The 22,994-nt window shown below is 36.9% G+C and overlaps 1 protein-coding gene across 3 annotated transcripts in view; it reads left to right on the top strand.

Annotated features, from left to right (window-relative positions):
• Positions 1-22,994, top strand: part of LOC129728746 (serine/threonine-protein kinase 32A) — a 302,204-nt gene that overhangs the window by 182,184 nt on the left and 97,026 nt on the right. For all 3 annotated transcript variants that reach the window (XM_055687205.1, XM_055687202.1, XM_055687211.1), the window contains exon 4: positions 19,620-19,785. In XM_055687205.1, coding sequence (XP_055543180.1) covers positions 19,620-19,785 — 166 coding nt within the window. The remainder of the gene's footprint in view (positions 1-19,619; positions 19,786-22,994) is intronic.

Raw genomic sequence — 22,994 nt, 5'->3', positions numbered from 1 at the left:
TTTTACATTTCGTTTTGCATTCGAATGTTGGTCAAAAAATTTAAGTCATTTTAAATTCCTCTAACGATCAAAAGTTTTAAAACTTTCTTATTCACAAACACCGAGTCCCAGTGATACCAAATCGAAAATATTTGAAGTATGGATCCCTCTGGAGGCTGAACTTTCGCTTGGTGTGTCTTTTAATGCTTAGAGAAAGTGAGATATTTCCGAATGTCAGTTGATTTGCGCGCTCGAACTCTCTGTTGCAGTCGAATTGATTTTAGTCATTTGATGCATACCTGATATATAAATTTATATAGTTACAAAACGACGCGATACTGTGTAACATCTGCTTTAGCCTCTACTATCCACGTCCAAAGCAAAAGAATGAGTAATTCTTTCTTTTGCAATTTGGTAGACGAAAAAAATGTTTTTATCGTTCTATAATGAAGCGAAAGCAGCAGAAAGAAGAATAATAAACACGAAATGAGAATAAGTGTAACAAATGCTGGCTGGCTCTTCAGAAATAGTGCTAAAAATAATGCATCGCATTTGTAAGCAAGAAAGACTCCCATCATCACGTGGCCCTCGAAACGAGCCCCGGCACGGGAAGCGAATGTCTGCGCTATGCAAATATGTTCTCCGGGTTTTCGCGTTACACAATTAATTCAACACAGGAGCAGTCGTCTGGCATGCTCCGGAAAAGGTTTTCTTTTTTCCCATCTGCGTCAGAGCATTAAAAAAATATATTAGCAATGAGAACTTTACTTGTTTACAGACATGCATTTGAAAGGAACAAAAAAAAAAGAAATTTTTATATTGTTTTGTTCGATTTTGCAGCCTCGTCCTTAGTTTCAATTCCCAATAGCCCGCCTTTCAATCACCAATATTTAGTCCTACAAGGTTCTTCCTATTAGAGAGAGAGCTTTTAATTACACAAATCCAGCCCTTTTTCCGTACAAAACGAAAAGCAGTTTCCCTTTCGAACGTGAAGCTGCCTTCCTGCTGGAGGCCTGGCGAGCATAAAAAAAATATCAACTTGCTTCTCGTTAGCAGAAAAGAACCATTTCCATATCCATGTTCGAGAGCATTTTCCTCCAGTATTTACCCAGCCGTCTGCCTTCCGGGAGGTGGTAAGCTCGGGGTACTTTGTGCGCGATTTACATTCACATTTCATCAACCGGATCCATTTGTCCGACCAACCAAATCGTGACGACAACGGGTGAGAGACTTGAAAATATACATTTCATGTGCTTGGCGCACGTTCTGCAGCGGATATGTAATTCCGAACTAGAACCGATGCTGTGTGTGTGTGTTTGTGGAAACGTTTCTCTTCTTGGCTGCTGACTGTGCCCACGCCAAGGACCCAGCAGCAGTAGAAGCGTTCGAATTTATGCATGGTTTCCAGCACCATCTGCACGTGACTAAGCCTGTTCGATGGATTCGATGATGGATTTGCAGTTTTTTTTCTAGCTCCTTCCAATACATGTTCTTGTTGCACTGGATGGTGTAACGAGACCATCCGCAGGGGACTGCTGACATGTTACATTTCATTTAAATGTTTCTAGCCGTGGACACGACTGGAAGAGTTTGCCCCCTCAAGTGTCCAGCTATGATTGATTGGACAGCTGGAAATATTCAATAACCTTACGCTTCGATATTCTGCAGCTTCTGCTGCAATAAAAAATAACACATATCATTGCTGGAGAATTTATAAATTTCAATCAATTTATCTCAGGAAGGGTTTTTTAATAACACGGAGCAAAATTTCGCTTTCCAGAATGCTAGAACTCTGACCTTATTTATTCATTCTCGTTCAGACTGTTCTGTTTCTTTCCGGTGATTTTGTCGAGTTCGTATACAAATACCCTACAGATCTTCAGATCAGCCAGACCATGTGGTATCGAACGAAAATATGTTCGGACGAGGAATATAGCGGGTGAAGTAGGGCTTCCCATTTTAAGTTCTATGTAAGTTTTAACGACTTTGGCAGTATGAGACCGAGCACTGTCATGCAGTAAAACCACTTTTTCGTGCCTCTGCTGGTTTTGGGACCATTTTGCGAAGAGCAGTGTTCACATAAGAACTCGTCCACATTTCACGTGGACAACATAAGAAAGGGGGAGAAGGAAAGAAGTATATAAATGTCCATACTTGTCCGCGGGGGGCGAGGGAGGCAATTTGTAACAAAATGTCTGATGAATCATCAGTGATGATATCTGATATTTTTCCCTAAAAAATGCAAATCTGCCGTAAAAAGACATTGGCCTTTAATGAAAATTCTACAGATATTCTGGATCTAAAATCGTTGCCATTTATATTTCAGATATTTATTCATTTATTTATTTCTTCTCTATGAGTTATCTTCCCTAAGTCTTAATTAATATAACAAAGTTTGAGAGTCAAGTTTATAAAATGTTCGTTTTTTGAGCTTCTGCTGCACGAATTTATCTATGGATTCGATGGTGTTCAACACGAGCAAATGTTCTAATACAAACGGTGACAGGCTCATTATAGATTGCTCCATCGACTAATATAGCTGTAAAAACTGCTTGATGCGATCTGCGGCGACAAGTGTATCAATACCAATCGCGGCCGCGATCTGGATACGGGAGTAAGTTACCGGGATAGCGTTAGGAATGCTCGCGTAATGCAATTCGCTCAATCCGCAGGTGTCAAGTTAGCTGGCAGGGAAACCAAATCAGATTGCCATTCTCGATCAGTGGGCGTAAAACAGTAAAGCACTTTTAAGCCATTGCGGATATCACCTGGCAGCAGTCTCACGCCATTGTAAAACAGCGCAATAACAAGGGTCCCATGATGCTCCCTTGGGGAACTCCTGACTTTTTAGTGCATTGATATGAAATACTTAAACCACGTTTGACGTGTAGAACTCTTCCACGTAGATATGAGCTCAGTCATGCAACGAGGTAGCTAGGCGCGAGATTTTGCACAAGAGTACAGCAAGCGATCAAAAGCCGCCTTGCGATCGGTGTAAATCGCATCTACTTGGGCTTCCTGTTCCATTTGTAAAATACACGACTAGGTGAACTCCAATAAGTTGGTACAAGTACAGTAAAAGTATATACTGCCTATAATCGCATACCAGTCCCATATAAATTATCATAGTTTTCGAGATAAATGTCAGAATCCATCTATTTCTTACTTAACTATCGATTAAGGAAACAAAAAAGTATGTTTTGCCTTTCTCCTAGAAAGGTATAGCAATCACTTGCAAAACCGAAGATATAAAAGTGCTCCAAAGAGCCGAATGGCCTATATCACTCGATTCAGCTCGACGAGCTGAGCATTTTCTGTATGTGTGTGTCTGTGTATGTGCAGATTTTTATTCTCACTCACTTTTCTCATAGATGGCTGGACCGATTTTCATAAAATTAATTGCAAATGAAAGGTCTTGTTGTCTTATAAGACCCTATTAAATTTTATTGTAATCGGATTTTAGTTTAGAGGTTATGTATCGAATTGTAAAAATCATGAAACATCATTATCTCTGAAACCACACAACTGATTTGAACAAAATTGGTCTCAAATGAACGGGCTACCTCAAAAACTCTTAATTTTTGAATTTCATAAAGATTGGACTTGTGAATCGAAAGTTATGACAAGAAACGTGTTCTAAAGACTGTTTAATCTCACTCATGTTTCTCAGAGATGGCTGGATCGATTCTCATAAAATCAGTGTCAAATGGAAGCTCTAGTTGCCCCATAGGACCCTATTGATTTGTTTTGCAATCGGATTATTACTTTGCCTGTTATGTTTAAAAATGTGAAATCCAGCTATGAAAAGGAACATATTCCGAAGACTACTTGAACTCACTCACTTTTCTCAGAGACGACTGACCCGATTCGCACAAAATTAGTGTCCAATGATAAGTCTAGCTGCCTCATAACACCCTATTGAATTTTACTGTAATCGAACTGTAACTTCGTCTGTAATGTACCTAAATGTGAAAATCACGATAATATATATATATATATATATATATATATATATATATATATATATATATATATATATATATATATATATATATATATATATATATATATATATATATATATATATATATATATATATATATATATATATATATATATATTATATATATATTAGATGAGCGGGCTAGTTAAGGGTTAACTGATTAATTATGATTGTAGACGTGGTTTCAAAGTTTGGCTGCCCTATACGTTCCCACTTCATTTGATTATAACCGAACTTAAACAACCGTTATGTATTAAATTATTAATAAAACAACGAAAGTCTATTATCTCAAAGATTACATGACTTATTTGAATATAACTAGTGTCATATGAACGAGTTATCTCTCGAACTTACAAATAACAAATTTCATATCAATATGATATGTGGCTCAAAAGTTATGGAAAGAAAAGAAATTCAAAGATTATTTAAAACTATACCTGCTTTGATCGAATTATGTGGCCTCAACATAATTTAAATGTGGTATCGTACTGTTTGAACGTTCCAAATTCATTGATTCCTTGCGATGTGTTTATAGTCTGCAAATGTTCGACGAATCGGCCACAGGATATGATCAAAGTCAAATAACAAATCGTTTGAAATGATTGGTTTTATCGAAAGGACAACATCCTCGACTTTTGGCTTCTGTGCATCGCCTTAATTCTGAATACATTCATATTCGGTGGTATTCGGTCATTTTCAGCAGATTTTCTGGCATCAATCTGACACCGGAAATACCCATATTGGGAGGTATTTAGATATTTTGGTTGCTTTCCAGAAACTAAAAGTGTCCAGGGTCAATGTTTGCTCTCTATGCATCATCTCGATTGCGGAAATATCTATGTTGAGTATTATTCAGTTATTTTCGACTCTTAAGCTTAAGTAAATATTAGTAAATAATGAGTATGTGTGTCCAATCACAAATGGTGACTTCTCAACACTGTTAGAAATTTGTAATTCTAATTGTTAGGATTTGTTTGCTTTCGCAATTAGGACTTATCATTCGTAGGGATTTAAACCTACTTGTCAGAAAAGGGGAAGTAAACTTACAACTAAATTAATTGCTAACTTATTGGCTATAAAGAGAGCTTATCGTAGCAATTGAGGATTGCAACGATTTTTGTCGAAAATTGTTAATAATTTTATTTGACATAGTTTCTAATGGTTCAACACCAGTAAGTCTATGTAATTCGAGTGTACCAAACCAAGGAGGACGCTTCAAAATCATTTTCAGAATTTTATTCTGAATCCTTTGGAGCGTTTTCTTCCTTGTTGAACAGCAACTTGACCAGATCAATACAGCATAAAGCATTGCTGGTCTAAAAATTTGTTTGTAAATCAAAAATTTGTTTTTTAAACAAAGTTTAAAATTCCTGTTAATGAGAGGATATAAACATCTTGTATATTTGATGCACTTGGCTTGTATACTCTCAATGTGCTCTTTGAAAATAAGTTTTTTATCATAAATTAGTCCCAAGTACATAACCTTGTCAGACCAACTTAAAATAACTCCATTCATCTTGACAACGTGATTATTGTTTGGCTTGAGGAAAGAAGCCCTAGGCTTATGCGGAAAAATTATCATTTGAGTTTTAGAAGCATTGGGAGAGATTTTCCACTTTTGCAAGTAGGAAGAAAAAATATCTAAACTTTTCTGCAATCGACTGCATATGACACGAAGGCTTTTTCCTTTTACGGAAATGCTTGTGTCATCGCAGAACAATGACTTTGTGCATCCTGGAGGCAAATCAGGAAGATCTGAAGTGAATATGTTGTACAGGACTGGACCCAAGACTGAACCTTGAGGTACACCTGCTCTGACAGGAAATCTATCAGATTTTGAATTCTGATAGACAACCTGCAGAGTTCGATCAGTAAGATAATTTTTTAAAATTTTGATTAGGAAAATTGGAAAACTAAAAGTTTGCAATTTCGCAATCAAACCTTTATGCCAAACACTGTCGAATGCTTTTTCTATGTCTAAAAGAGCAGCTCCAGTGGAATAACCTTCAGATTTGTTAGCTCGTATCATATTAGTAACTCTGAGCAATTGATAAGTTGTGGAATGCCCATGGCGAAATCCAAACTGTTCATTTGCAAAAATTGAATTTTCGTTGATGTGTGACATCATTCTGTTAAGAATAATTCTCTCAAACAGTTTACTTATTGAAGAAAGCAAACTGATTGGTCGATAACTTGAAACTTCAGCTGGGTTCTTATCCGGTTTTAAAATGGGAGTAATTTTTGCATTTTTCCATAATTTGGGAAAATATGCAATTTTGAAGCAGCAATTGAAAATTTTCACTAAAAATTCCATTGTGCTCTCAGGGAGATGTTTGATTAGTATATTAAAGATTCCATCGTCACCAGGTGCTTTCATATTTTTGAAATTTTATTTGATTTAATCTCATTCAAGTTAGTTTCAATTATTTCTGCAGGTAAAAAATTCTGGGAAGAAATTAAATCAAATTGACGTGTGACTTCATTTTCAATTGGACTCACAAAATTCAAATTTGAGTTATGAACATTCTCAAACTGCTGAGCAAGTCTTTGAGCCTTTTGTTCATTGGATACAAGAAAACGTTCACCATCTTTCAAAACTGGAATAGGCTTTGAAGGTTTCTTAAGAATCTTCGACAGCTTCCAAAATGGTTTTGAATATGGTTTCAATTTTTCAACTTTAGTCTCAAAATTTTGATTTCTCAGAAGAGTAAATCTATGTTTAATCTCTTTCTGTAATTCTTTATAAATAGTTTTAAAAACAGGGTCACGAGAACGTTGATGTTGACGTCTGCGGACATTTTTCAAACGAATTAGAAGTTGAAGATTTTCGTCAATTATTGGTGAATCAAATTTCATTTGAGCCTTTGGAACAGAATAATTCCTGGCATCAACAATTGCACATTTTAATGCTTCCAAAGCGGAATCAATATTCACTTCGTTTTGCAAATCAAGCTCATTATTGAAATTTCTCTCAATATGAGTTTCGTATCTTTCCCAATTAGCCTTGTTATAATCAAAAACAGAGCTCATAGGGTTTAAAACTGATTCATGTGATAAAGAAAAAGTTATTGGAAGATGGTCAGAATCAAAGTCAGCATGTGTGATCAAATAACTACATACATGACTTTGATCTGTAAGCACCAAATCAATAGTTGAAGGGTTTCTTACAGAAGAAAAGCATGTAGGACTATTCGGAGACAAAATAGAATAGTATCCTGAAGAACAATCATTGAATAAAATTTTGCCATTGGAATTACTTTGAGAATTATTCCATGAACGATGTTTAGCGTTAAAATCGCCGATTATGAAAAATTTCGAACGATTTCTAGTGAGTTTTTGTAAATCACCTTTAAAATAATTTTTGAGCTCGCGTGTGCATTGAAATGGTAAATATGCTGCGGCAATAAATAAAATCCCAAGTTCAGTTTGAACTTCAATTCCCAAAGTTTCAATAACTTTCGTCTCAAGATGGGGAAGAGCACGATGTTTGATTCGGCGATGAATAACAATTGCAACTCCACCGCCGGAACCCTGAATCCTATCAAATCTATGAACCACGTATTCGGGATCACTTCCAATTTAATATTTTAATTGTTTTATTTAAAATCATTGCTAAATTTTAAATTAGAAACAATTTTAATAGTAAAATTTGTGCCTATTTGAATGGCTTCAAACATTGATTTTGCCTGCAACATGGCGTTCATAAGATCGAACATTGCCTGTTGCAAAAAAGAAAGTTTACCTGCCGTAATAGGCCCCAGGCAGTTGACATTAGAAAAAATATTTTCGGCAGCAATATTAGCTGGAGTAATAGGTGTACAATTATTTTCTAGCGTGTTTTGCTTACCCATATTAACGGTCATTTTCGAACTACCAACACTAGGCGGTATAATGTTCGAACTACCTGTAACCTGTGCATAAGTTAAACGGGTATGCAAAGGAGTAGGTAAACTATGCGTCACTGGTACGCTTGGAGAATTTTGTTTTGAAGTTGGTTTTAATTGAGAAATTGAATTTTGTTTACCTTGCCTTGCCTTAAAAATTGCTAAACGGACTGGGCATTGATAAAAATTTGACATAAGGTTGCCGTTACAATTCGCACAGCGAAAATTTTTACTCTCTTTCACAGGACATGTGTCCTTTTTGTGAGAAGAGTCTCCACAATTAAGACATTTTTGGTCCATGTTACAGAATTTGGAACCATGGCCATAACGTTGGCAAGTACGGCATTGGGTGATATGCTTTTCACCTCCGCCATACTTCCTATAAATTTCCCACTTTACACGCACATTATACAAAGCATGTGCTTTTTCAAAAAAATTTAAGTTGTTAACCTCATTGCGGTTAAAATGAATTAAATAATTAACAAGGGAAATTCCAGCTCTCTGGCTGTTTTCGCCTCGTGATTTTTGTTTCATTAGAATTACTTGGGTAGGGGCTATGCCAAGTAATTCTGTTAAAGTAAGTTTGATCTCATCAACGGTTTGATCGTTGGTGAGACCTTTCAAGACAACCTTGAACGGCTTGGCGTTCTTGGTGTCGTATGTAAAAAAATTGTACATCTTGTCAGTTAAATACTGAACAAGACGATCACGACCCTTTACTGAGTCGGCTAATAAGCGGCATTCACCCCACGGCCAATCTGATAGGTAACTTTAACGTCAGAAACAAACGTTGAAAGTTCCTTTTTGAATATATTAAATTCAGAAGAAATAGTTACCACAATAGGTGGAACTTTCTCCTTTTTTAAAGATTTTATATTTTGTATAGTTTCAATATTAATAACTTCCATTTCACCAGCTTCTTGTTCAGGCAAAATATCAAAAGGATTGTCACTACAGACACTCGATGTGTCAGAAAGAGATGCCTCTCTTTTCCTCCCCGCAGCGATGCGAGGTTTCTTTTTCCGTCCAGCCATTTCAGGTGATACGAAAAACGTTAAAACAAATGTTAAATTCAAAAGTAGGTAGTCTTGAGAAAGACTGATGGGAAATAACTTTCAGGTAGTCTTTAAAAGACACACTGACAAAACACAAACTTTGAAGCTATAGGCAGTCAAAGACCAGTCCACAAGCAACCGAAAAAACGTCTGATCTGTAGGACAGTTCAAGACGCACTGATATGGTTCCATTTAGTTGATTAGTTCACGAGATGTACAGAAACATGTGCTTCCATAAGAGGGAGGGGCGTCGAACCGTTATGGACATATTTGTTCCCTTGAAAAACATTCACATACCAAATTTGGTTGTATTTCCTTGATTGGTTCTTGAGCTATGCGAAATTTGTGTTTCATTTGTATGGGACCCCTCTCTTATAGGAAAGGGAGGGTGTCAAACCATAATGCACATATTTTAACCTCTAAAAACATTTACCTGCCAAATTTGGTTCCATTTAGTTGATTAGTTCTCGAGATGTGCAGAAATTTGTGTTTCATTTGTATGGCACCCCTTCCTTCCAGAAGAGGGAGGAGTCTCAAACTGTCATAGGAACCTTTATCGGCACCAAAAACCCCTACATACAAATTTTCAATTTTCAGACAGACAGACAGACAGACAGACTGCATTTTTGTATGTATAGATTACAACATCAGTTTTTTAGAACCTAAAGAATGAATATACATTTATTGGATTGAAGCGGTCATGTAAATCTATTTTTACAAAGAATAAGTTTGAATGAGAAAGGCTGGGTCTGACCGCTAGGTGGATTAATTTAGGTTTTATATGAAAAAGTCACAAAAAAATGTGAGGTCGAACTGTCCCATCTTAAAAATAATCGCATATCAGCATCAGCATATCAAATGTTTTTCTTGAGTATGGTCAAATTTCTTTTCTTCAAACCACATAACAAATAATTGGTGCTGTTTTTTTAAGTTTTTTGCTCTCAAAAAATCATCAAATAATTACTAAATGCAAGGTTGTTTCAAATAAATTCCACACAAAAGGTAATTTTTTCTGAAAGTTCGTTCCCCAAAGGTTATTGGTTTCGACTATCAGAGAAATAAAAGCCTTGAACAATGCTGCTTTCTGTAAAGGGTGGTCACTTCAAATGATCATTCAAGTTGAAATTGTCAAAATTCAGAAGGAATCGTTTTCAGTTGTTTAATTAAAAACAGTTTGTACCTCTTTTCATCGCTGTCGTCTTCCGTCAAGTCACTGTTGCAATGAAATTGGAAACTCCCCTTCCTCTATACCACTTTTCCAATATGCTAAATGCACTGGCTAATCCGGAATAATTTTATTCAGCACGTATTGCGAAACACTGAAGACGTAAGAAAGGAAATTATTCAGTAACTTATCCGAGACTTCAATCTTGTTTTTTGCTTTTTCAGCGACGACCTTAAAGTCGAAGTAAGTAATGGGTGCACGTCTCCGCCATTCTACATGCGGCATAGAAGCTGTCTGCGGCCATAAACGTCTGCCCATATTCAAAATACTTGAGAAAAATATGACTACTCCTACACCGACCAGTTGAAGGTAAGACTGGTATGCGATTATTTTGCTACTCGATGGCTTGAATAATCGCATATTAGTCCCTTCCTTATTTTGTATCGTATTTTCCACGAAAAAGGCAATTATTTAATGAAGAAGTTATGATTGAGGTCTATTTCATTACACTATGTCGAAAAAATAAGAATAATCCACTGCAAACAGAAGAAGTACCCAAAACAAGAAAAATATCTTCAAGCGCTGTTTTCTCAACTTGATGATTTCAAGATGGGACTGATATGCATTTATAGGCAGTATAGCTTGGTGCGAGAAAGCATATAACCGCTTACTATGATCTCAAACACTTTAGATAATTTTTGACGTTTTGCCGGTTACCGGATTTTAGCACGGAAAACAAACTCCCTCCTTGCATAAAAGACTTGTTGAAAATGTAGCATAATGGAACTGCTAAGTGGTAGCACAACGACTAAAAACAGCAGCAGGTTTCAATTTCAAGCTGCAGCCAATACCATATCGATCGTAATGGTAAACAAGTTGAAAGTAAAAAAAAAAACAGGAGGGAACACCCAGAACAATTTTAAATCATTTTATTTGTGGCCACTTCGCTTTTTTGAAAAGGTTCTTCAGACATGTTGAGCACAAGTTGAGAACCATTCAAGAATTTCAGGTTAAATAATATATTTTTCTTGTTATCTCTAGTTAGTAAAGGTTTAAATCTTTATGTTTTATGATAGTTTGAAATCGTTGTAGCACTTTGAACTGAGCTGTGAACTAAAATTGGAATAAGTTTTGTGTTTAGTATCCTCCATCTATGGAACCACTTTTGGAATGAATTTCTGCTCTGCCCTTTTCGTTCATTGAGAAGCGTTCTTCAAGCATTAGGATGAATTTGAATTGTTTTCTTTTAATCCTTTTTCTCTCGCTGAAATTGGTTTATTGATTTAAACCAAATTTAACATTATTTTGTTGTATTTGTTTTTTTTTCTGGTTTACCAGAGTGTTCCCGAGCGTTTTTGTTTCAGAGGAATGTTTTACATATTTTTAGACGAATTTTATTATGAAAATGCTCAAATGCTTCAGTGCTAGATTTTGACTTTTCTGTTTAAGTTTAGCGTTTCAAACCATTATATCCATTGCTGGCTTTTCCTTGCATTCCGAAACGTTTCTAAATTTTTTTTTTTTGAAGCCTTTGGAAGTATTTTCAGATGCTTCAAGCTACACGTGAAAGTTCAAGCCTTAATCAACCAATGTGTCCTCTCAATTCGTATATCTGTTGTTCTGACTTCGCACAAAAAATGTATGACATGCATATCGCAAGAGTTGAGTAGTGAACAGATTGATAGAGATCGAAATCAGAATATGTATCATACACACAAAAATCGTATTATTTCGGTAAACTTCGGTTTCGGGTGAACGATCAGTTTGGACCGCTCAAAAAAAACCGTAGTTCATTTTCGTAAGTCGGTCCATATGAACGATTGGCCCATTTCTAAAAACACCAATAACATGGTCTGCAACCAAAACAGCCATGAAAGATGATTTTTGCTACAAATTATTATTGTCAAACGACCAGATTCATGAAAGTGATCGATCAGCTTATATTTTTATTTGTTTAGTCAGTACCCAATTTATCATTATTGATTGCTGGCTGCACTGCTTCAACGGTACCAGTACCAGTAGATTCTTTATAAGTGTAGTGGTTGGGAGCAGCCTAATATATTTAAATGACGCTAGGCTATCAAATGTGTTAGGTCCGTCACAAATTCTTTGTACAGGTTTCAATATCGATCAATAGTTGCACTGATTTCGCACAACATTGATGTGGTTTCGCACTACAGGCATACCTCGATTATACACACCCTCGATTATACGTACCCTCGATTTTACGCACATTTTACCTCGATTTTATGCACACTTTTTTCAAACATATTTTTATTTCCAATGTTTTTTGTTTGTATTGTGTATATTGCAGGTTATATAAATTAGGCATCGTTCACAAATAAGGGGTTATCCATATGTCACGCGAAAACTTAGGGGAGAGGTAGGAAGATGTTCACGGTCCATATATTTTTTCGAGAATTTATATGAAAGGAAATACGTTCCTAATGTGTATGGGACCGCGTAAAAAAAAGACTAAATTGAGTTGAAAAAATAACACAGAAAACCGTCCCAAAAGGTTTGAACTTTGACTATATATGATAGTGGTCATTCTGAAGGCCAAAATACAATGTTATAAATTTTCAGTATTTACACCAAAAATTGTGATTTTTTAAAAAAATCCGATATATGATTACTTGTGTCCTAAAATGAAAAACGTGATTGGAATGAGGTCGATATCTTGTACCGTCTTTGAGTTATAAAAAAATGCAACCTGCGTAAAAAAACCTTAATTTTTGTGGATAGTCCCTAATGAAAACTTGTTTGATTTGGAATCGTTCTAAAACTAAGAGTATTTAATTAAAAAACGTCCCAATTTCGATACATTTTTACAACTGTCATTTTCATCTAGCTAAAAGTTTGCAAAGATGTTCTTATGGGCTAAACATATCATTTTGTGTAATGTCTTCGGCACAATTTTTGACAGTAATTTTCAGAATAAGATCACACCAAAAAAATATACACCAAAAAAATTAAAAAACAACACAAACATATTATAATAATAACATAAATTCAAAGATATTTAATTGAAAAAACCACTCTTCAAAAAGAGTTTTTTTCTACGAGAACTACAAATTGCTAGTGAAACAATCATAGTTAACTAACCCTGGAGATATTAATATAAAAATAGTCATTTATAAAAAAAATTTTTGACGTGGGACTACGTCTTTCTTCACTATACTAAGGTACATTCTGGGAAAACTGGATTAAACATGTAGCGTTTTTGGTTGGCGGAATGGAAGATTTTAAATGCTAATTGCGCTCAAACAACTATTCCGATTTCAATAGTTAATATACCGTTGGAAAGCTAAAACATACAAGATTTGCATAACATGATAATTTCAGTTACCATTTTCTTATTACTCCTTGAAAATTGCGGGAAAGTTTGAAGGTCGAATAGCCACATACATTTTTCATACGATTGGTATATTTCCCTAACGCAGACCTCAAAAACATAGACGAAATGATTTCACGCATTCAGTCATTGGCTAGCAATGCCAGTCAATTGGCATCGCATTCATCACCCAACGTAAGCGACGAAAAAAGAAAGCAGAGATGCTACCACGTGATTGATTCTTCCCCCAATCACTCAAGTTCCCCACACTGTGTGACGCTATAAAAGGACTTTCCGTGTTGAGAGAAGATCATTCCCTGGTGACCGTCAAGGCGAACAGTTCGGCTTCCCTTCGATCTGAGCTGGACCCCACCAGTGGTAATCTAATTCAGGTATCGTTGTTGGAATACAGCCCGAAACTGAACGTGATCGGCACTGGGGACCATTGGAAGCCGTTGGAAGGGACCATTGGAAGACTTGAAAGCCGTTTGGATGCTGCCGATAGTGTAGGTATAGTGTGTCGTATATCAAGCGTGTGTGTCTGATTAGCGTGTGGGTGTGTATGTGTGTGTGTATGTATGTGTATGTATGTGTGTGTGTGAATGTGTGTGTGTGTGTCAATGTCTGTGTGTGTGTGTCAATGTGTGTGTGTGTCAATGTGTGTGTGTGTGTGTGTGTGTGTGTGTGTGTGTGTGTCAATGTTTGTGTGTGTGTGTGTCAATGTTTGTGTGTGTGTGTGTCAATGTTTGTGTGTGTGTGTCAATGTCTGTGTGTGTGTCAATGTTTGTGTGTGTGTGAATGTGTGTGTGGATGTGTGTGTGGATGTGTGTGTTTGTGTGTGTTTGTGTGAATGTGTATGTGAATGTGTGTGTGTGAATGTGTGTGTGTGTGAATGTGTGTGTGTGAATGTGTGTGTGTGTGTGTGTGAATGTGCGTTGTGAGTGACGTGTGTGTGAATGTGCGTTGTGAGTGACGTGTGTGTGTATGTGTGTGTGTATGTGTGTATGTGTGTGTATGTGTGTGTGTGAATATGTGTGTGCGTGTGTGAGTGACGTGTGTGGGAGAGTAACGTGTGTGTATGTGTGAGTGGCGTGTGTGCGTGTATGTGTGTAAGTGGCGTGTGTATGTAAGTGGCGTGTGTATGTTAGTGGTGTGTGGATGTGTACGTGTGTAAGTAGCGTGGGTGTGTCTGAGGTGCGTGTGCTTGTGAGTGGTGTATGCATATAGCGTGTGTGTGTATAACGTGTATGTGTGTGCAAAAATGCATTCATCCGAGGTAAATTTATTTATGACAGAATACTTTTATAGGCAACAAGTAAATTATTTTTCCTATTAGTTTGTATGCTATGGTTTATGACAGGTGTATGTGTTTTTTTGTGAAGTGTTCATGGATTGTTGAGTTTGGTATTTGTACGTTGGTGTGTGTTGTATACTATGGCTATGGCAGAATTAAATCTTTACACCCACAATAGTCCCACGTCAAGCCTACGTTTGTGCACTGCACATATCCTTTAACTTTTTTTTAAATTTTTTTACAGAGTTTACTTTTTCTGAAGGACGAAATCTGTATCCTCAACTTTGCCGAAGACAGTTTATCGATAAAACAAACCGTGTTGGCTCTGGAAATATTTTTATCATTACTAGGCACTCGCCTTAGTCAATTAATGAAACAAACTTCAAGCAAGATAAATGGACTCTTTGCAATAGAATTTGGCGTTTGTAAGGTAAAAATGTGTGGGACACATACACACATACACATATACACACGCACCCATATTCAATGTTTTATGTTATCCCTTTCAGGCATTTTACAGATATTCTGAATGAGTTCTTTGCCAAAATGGCGCATTAGAGAACGTCTATTAATTACGTAACGCAAATAATTATCTTCTTCGACATCCCTTCCAGCTATGTAACTATGTTCCGGATTTTATATTTTTCGATTTTTTTATAGGGAACACTCGCACAAATTAAAACCATAAACATGCCTTACACGCTCAGTCATTTTAACTACTAATTACGTGGAATCCTACTCATTTTAGTAAAATATGGATCTTTCCTAAAAGGAGAAGAAACATAGTTACTAAGTATTGAGTCAGACAGTATTGAGTCAAAAAATTCAAAATATTCAAGAATCACAAATATGACAATTCGATGAAACTGAGTGAACTCAGTTCCGCTAATCAGTGTTACTATTTTTTGATGTTTAGTTTGCTCTAGTAGTATGCAAACTTGTTGATTTCTAAAATTCAGAAATAGGTTTTATCAAAAAGATAATGTCGCAATAATAATACCTTTTCAGCATGTTTTTTGTGTGGGTAAAATCTGGGTTGGCAACCAGCTGTACCTGTTCGTGATATCTTGGCAAGCCGTGACCTACCCTACATGTCCCTTTTATACGTTTTCCTGAAATCCATCCCTGCCCCAGTCTAGTCCCGTTCCCCTCCGTCTACACCCAACAAAACGACAAGAACACGTTTGAACCTTAAGCACAGAACCAGCGACTAGACCCCGCACAATACCTCCAGGAGCCGAGAATTACAAGCCCCTGTCCCAGCTCACGACATCTTGGCTCAGCAGAACAAATTCATACATGCTGCATATTCATGGCCCATGAAAAATCCATGCTAGTTTTAAGTTAGACTTAATTTCAGCTCGTAGTCGGCAGCGAGGATAAAAAATTTGCTTTTAGATTTTAAGTCATCAGATATAATTGACGCAGTTAAACATTGAATTGTGTTTGTGCCGTGTCAAATAAATGATATGTGAAGAAAAAAACCTTAGATTATCATTAACAGAGTAAAAAGATGTGGTTGAAATTCTTCCCATATATTTCAACTTCATTTTTAGAACTGTTTATTTTTCTCGCTTTTTACGCGGGGGATACGTGCTGCCTACAAAGAATCCGCGTAAAAAAACGCGAAAACTCCGGAATCCGCGTAATAAAAACCGCGTAAATTCCGGAATGCAAGTGAAGAAATTCCGGAATCCGCGTAAAAAGCGACCTTAGTGTATGTCCATTTAATATTTAATCATTTTTGGTGTAGCGAAAGATAATGTGAATGGTTAATGTAGAAAGTGGTTCCGTTTTCGAGCGAATCTCGTGGTGACCGTGTGGAGCAGTGCGACAAATCTGTTTTCTGGGATAGGATTTTGAGATTATTGAATTTTCAGAGCTTTAAAGGAGTCTTTAGATTCCTACTTTATGAGAATCTTAACTGGACTAAATCGATTCGACTCCATGGCTGTTTTTTTTTCTAGTTTCAAATTGAGTGTTAATTTTCCATAGAAGCAGCCATAACCTTGCTGGTTTTGAATTGCCCAAAAAATACCTCTCAGTGTATTTTGTACTCGTATAGGGTATCGACTCTATTATCGTCAGGTTTTATTTATTATCGTCCGACAGAATAATGAAGTCATAGAGAACTAATATTTTGCATTTTGCAGAGGTACTCTGCATTATGAAGAACCATCATGCAAGAGAGTAACGATCTTGGACATCATTTACACCCCTGACGATAATAAAACCGATACACTATATAACAATTATATGAATGCGAATTTTTTCTGGTATACAATAAGATTTGAAGCTCTCGATGTGTGAGGTTTTGACGTTTAATGAATACAATAAAGATATATACCAACGTAAAATACCTTTGCACATTCCATTTCCATGCACCATATTTTTTCATTCCATCCGTTCCTATACACGCATGGAATAAAAAATATGTTGGTTATAAAGAAAAATCCAACTGTGTTCATAATTACGCCAATTAACATTCTATGTACTAAACAGACTAGGGTAGTTGTAAGGTGCTCTGCTTTCGCTATTCTGAAACAACCTTCAGCCACAAGATGTAGAATTGAGGCCCAACAAACTCGGAACCTCGGGTGCACGTCACGAATGGAAAGTAAACAATTCCCTAGTGCAGTCTAACGTACACTTCTGCTGACGAACCGTTCGTTAACTATTAAAGCAAATGCACTGAGCTTAGCGCATGGGCTTACTATAATTCTGCCACGGGGGTCCAGCAAACTGAGCCTGCCAGCAGTGCGACAGAGTTTCCGTGGTTGGCCAGTGTGCCTCCGGAAAAAAGATCAAAGCTGCCTCTAACGTAACAGGAGATACGTTTCGTGGTGCGTGAGCCTGCCAGCCCTTCTAAACAACAAACAAACTTTCGCCTGTTAGGGAAAAAACACGTGCCCAATAGAGGTTAGCTTCCCCCCTTCCCCCGAACCAGATCTCTATTTGGAAGAAATAAAGAGCTGCGGGCTGCGGCAGGAGCATTACAAAAAGCAGCTTACTATGCGAGGAAACTGTGCATCTAGCATCTGGTTCCCAACACGTCCCATCACAGCAGAACCCTCTCTACAACATTATGAGCTTGGTTTTTGTCCATAATCCTGAGCGGACCGCGGTTGGGCGCCGTAGAAAATTCACTTCGTTCGTAACGTGATGCTTTTCGCACTGGAGTGGAATAAAATAGGAAGTTGTTCAATTAGCTGGTGCCACTACTGGTGGATTGTGGTTAGTTTGGGAAGCAGAAAAAAAGTGTGATATTCATGCGATGCGACGATGAGCGCTGGTGGAAAAATTCACGTGGAGAGCTTGTAAAAGAGTGAAAAGTACTACAGGAGAACGTTTTGAAAACTGCGGGAAGTGCTGTAAATTGGAAGGTTGCGGGTTTTGGGAGAAGTTTCCAGACTCTCATCACAGCATTCTGTCGTTTCATTGAGTTATACGTTCGTTCGTTGGATTTTTTTCGAGTGGAATTAGCGAGGGCGCTAATTGCAATATTCTTCTGTTGAAATAACTCTTTAATAATCTCTAGTAACTGTCAATTGGTAGCAATTAGCAAAATTGGCGACGGTAAAGTTTACCTTTATGAGAAAGAGATGAAAAGAAAATCGCAATATTTACCCTTTTTTAGTCGATTCGGTTGCTCTTGGGACAGAGATTGATGAAAATTCATTTATAATGTGTATACACGCAAAACTTTTCCTTATTACCTTAGAAGCAATAGCGCAAAATTGCCTTTAAGGTAACAAACCTATTACTAAAAAGGCAAGAAAATTCTTCCCCAGTCAAGTAACAACACATACTGTCATATATTTAGCACGTGTTACGGGAGTACGACCATCTAATAATGGTCGTGCAACCACATGCAAGATTTTTTCTGTCATAAACTGCTCCCTTTCCATCTCAAGTTAAAAAAAATCACACACCGTCGCATATGTTGCACATGTTACAAGTTTCTTCAATCTCCAATTCATCCGGTGAGCGTGTATTAGTTCGCTCGTTGTATGCATACGGAATAGAGGAAGAATATGACAAGAGCTGCCAAGCAGCATTTTCCCCGTCGGAGAGTATGCAAACGTTGATGATCTCAAAGACTTGAAATGCGTCTTTAAATGACATCACGATCTGTAAACTGCGTTAGAGAAAAACAAAAACATTCGCAAACACATACTCATTGGTTCATGGAAACTCATTTGCACCTGTTTGAAAATACAAAACTCGTGCCCATCCAGAACAATATTCGCAACTTCGGCAAGCGTGTGCCCGTCATAATTTTTGTTACTTTTCGTTTATTACTATTTGTGTATAATGCGCAGTCATAAGACACAATAAGTAATAAAAAATTGCCCTAAAGTAATAAAATGTTCCCCGTTTGCGTTGGGTGTAGTTTTATAACCGCTTTTCACAAACTCAAAATCAATTTGTACGCCGAATAGTACGCAAATTGTCGTTTGAAAAAACCTTCATAGGTTGAAAAAAATGCTTAACAGCTTAAGGTAACGCTGCGTTACTGTTTCGTTGCTGCTGTCAAGCGGTATCATCAACCGCAAAATTCAGACAAATCCATAGAATTTCATTTATGATAGGGATTAACTATAAGAGTATTTAGTACTAATATCGCATTCTGAAAACATTTAGAGTCCTATAGTTTTTTTTTTGAAACAAACGTTAGTAAACGAGATTCCAACTCAGAATTTGAAGACAAGGTAATAAGGGGTTCACAAAAGAATGGAATATTCCAATAGAACGTCATTCTAAACGTGCAGAAAAGGGGAATGCATTTCTCATTTCATTTATCAAACCGTTACGAGGAATGTACAGCTATCCTTGCTTCTCTCCTACAAGCATATACCGTTCGGATAGGCGAAGATGTTAACATAGGTTTTCCATTGATTCCAGGTCTGCATCGTACAAAAGCGGGACAGTGGCAGTCTGTTCGCCATGAAATATGTCAGCCGCAATGCCTGCATCGGTCGGGGCGCACTCGGGGGTGTCCTGAAAGAGGTGGAACTCCTGGCATCGCTGGAGCATCCTTTCCTGGTTAACCTGTGGTTTTCCTTTCAAGGTAAGCAATTTTCCATTAATTATAACCACACACACATACACATTAGGTCTCTGTTCACGTTCCATTTTCCTGGCAATTACATTGTTCATCAAAGTGAGAGTAATCCATCTAGTTCGAATGGGTTAGAATTTACAGATGCATGAGATCCTGTGCTGCTCCAAATTTGATCTCCGATGCAATGCACTCTTAATCAGGCTTTTATTATTTTAAAAGCCTTATCATTTACTTCATCCCACGCTCTGGCTGTTCGAGTATCACAAGTAAATATTTACAGTTCTGCAAAGGCAATCAGCTCAAACACTGATGTTTGAGTTTGCTGAGCAGCGTACCAAGATTTCCCTCTAAGCCCTACTGAGTGTTTGAGAAATGTCGCTTCCTCCTCAGTTCGACCGATTGAAGGGAAGCGCCACACTGAAGTTCGTAAATTGAATTTCATCCAGTTTCAAATTGCATTACGGAATCCATCGTATATATTCTCCGGATGACAAAGCACGAAACTAGTCCATGTCGGTGAGTCTACAGCTCTGCCACAGATCGTGTGGTAAACTTTTCGCTTACGGAAGCCTTGATTGTATTATTATTGTTCGTTAAGGTGACTTGGTCGAAAAGAAAATTGCCCTGGACTGGAAAACTGAATGACGATGGTATGAACAGTAGGAATCACTTACGATCCTCCGGGGCTTGCAGGTGGTGCATTGGGGACAAAGCGAGAAAGTTATGCGAGAAAAGCAGAGGACTCATCTTTCTCGAGCAGTGAAATCAAATAGAAAGTGAAAATTGTTACCGATAGAGGAAGACTGCAGCTTACTCCCTGCTTAGGGCTGCTGGATGCAACTTGGTGCATCAGCTTCGGTGGAAAGTATTGGTATTGGAGGAGGGAAAGAAATTCAAACTATTCCAGATAAGAGAAAATTGCTTTTATCGCTATGGACTGCAGTTTTCTCGTTCTTTCCCTGGGGATGCTTCTGACGTCGTTCCGGAACGCATTTTCAACATCAAAGTGACCAGCATATTGTTCGAACATGGTTTGTGCGTTATGAATGGCGAGGCAAATTAATTCACTTTATAAGTACAAGCATAGAGGATTAGAACAATTTTTGGACGATGGTTATGTGTCTAGTTTCAAATCAATATCAAGACCATTGTGATGAAAAACTCCCAAAGGATGGTTTGCAACTGGTGAAATAGAGAAATGTAGAAACTGAGGCGAATCGAAAATGAGAAATAGTGGGGGAACTGCTCCATTATTCATCTAAGCCCGTATATTCATCTCATTCAACATGTAAACACAATTAAAAACAGGGAAAACGCATATTTTCTTTTAAAACCAATCTGCTAATCCATGGAATGGATTCTTCTTAGTTCACTTTAGATTCATCATAAAGTATAATCCTCAAAAGCTCACTTAAAAGCACTAAATTTGATATTATAGTCGGGCATCTGCACTGGAAAACTCATTTAATTCAATCACCTACCTCAGAAAATAAAATCCGCGCATCGTTCTATATGGCTACAACGGGACCCGTTCAGCAGCCAACCAAAGTTTTTTCGTCACTGGCGGACCACTTTTTATTTTAATCACTGAACAAAATAACTCGTTACACTAAGAATACTTTAATCTTTGAAATGTTCACCTCAAATTTCCAAAAACAAGCTTGAATTAGCAGACATATATGAGATGAATTTCCACAATTCCTTAATTTCAACTGTATTTTCATTTGTTTTCACTGCTTTGAATAAAATCTAAAGTTGTCAAATCAGTTCCTGTTAATACGAAAAAATCATACTGTAAATGTTGAATTATTCCGACACAATTGACATAAATCTACAGCACTGTAGTGGTTACCTAGGTTACCACTTTTGCACGCAAACAACTATAGCGGATATCTAGGTAACCTACTACGACGGGCTGCGGCTACGTTCATTCATGATAATATGTTTCATTCATGATTAACAGTGTGTTGAATAAGGGGGCGTAAATATCCGTACATAAATATCCGCAACTTGACACCTGATTTATTTGCCGAAACAGTGCACATACAAAAGTGATCAGCTTGAAACCCCTTTTATTCGTTGATAGCCGATCTAATAAAACGAGCAGTTCCTTATTTTAACTCAATATCAAACGGATCAAATGGATTTCTAGTAGAACAGTTAGCAAAGATGTGTTGAAATATGCATAGAGTATTACCAAAAAATAATCCCAAATTTTAGAATTTCAGCTCAACAAAATTGTTCAACAAAAAGAAAAAGATTATACAGGTATTCTTCGTTATAACGTAACCTACCTTACAACATAACTTCTTTATAACGTAAATCGATATAAAGCAATATTTTAGTCCATATAACGTGATTTTCAAATTTTTAAATTTGACTGAACTTTAAATGAAAGTGCTTGGATGGTCAGAAATCTCCACAAGTTAATCGAAAACAAGCATTAGGTAGCATTTAAAACATGTTATAAACTTTTTTAATATGTTCGTTTTTCATGTCACTCTATGGTATAATTTCTGTTGTGACAAATAAATCGGTAATTTAAATAAGAAAAATGAATGATGGAAACAACGGTACTCTGAAATTGTGAATCATGTTCAAAACAATAATAAAAGTTACTTTCCTGGTGAATTTAGTATAAAAATATGAATCGATATAACGTAAATTCGAAGTAACGAAACGAGTTGGAAAAAATAGTTACGTCATAACGAGGAATATCTGTGTTATAATTTTGCTCACCATCACCATAATTGAGAACTTTTTTTCAGTTTAAAGATAGTCGAACATGAAAATATCCCCAAGTTAAAATTTATTCGCTTAACAAAAAGTTTATTGCCAAATATCTTAAATCATGTTTCACGCGACCAAAAAAAAAAAAAATAGAGATGCAAAATAAATAAAAATGTGTGGAACGTTTCAGTTAGCTTAGCTTAACTGATTGCACATATTAATGGTTGCTACTCCGTGATTGATTGAAATCAGTAAAATTGCATAATGAATCAGAATGGGCCTGGGAGTGACCATTCTAAGTGGACAAGTTCACTTTACTATACAATACTTTGAGGGGCGATAACGGCGCCGGCCTCGTCCTTGCAATCAGGCGGAAAGAGGGAAGAAATGTTATTGTGACCTTTGCTGTTTGGAGACCGTTGTCACCTCTACATCTCCACGAAGATCACAGGAAAAAGACTTTTATTAGTAAGGGAAGTACATAA

The sequence above is a fragment of the Wyeomyia smithii genome, chromosome 1 (genome assembly GCF_029784165.1).
Source record: "Wyeomyia smithii strain HCP4-BCI-WySm-NY-G18 chromosome 1, ASM2978416v1, whole genome shotgun sequence".
NCBI lineage: Eukaryota > Metazoa > Arthropoda > Insecta > Diptera > Culicidae > Wyeomyia > Wyeomyia smithii.
This window is presented reverse-complemented; position numbering and strand designations above follow the sequence as displayed.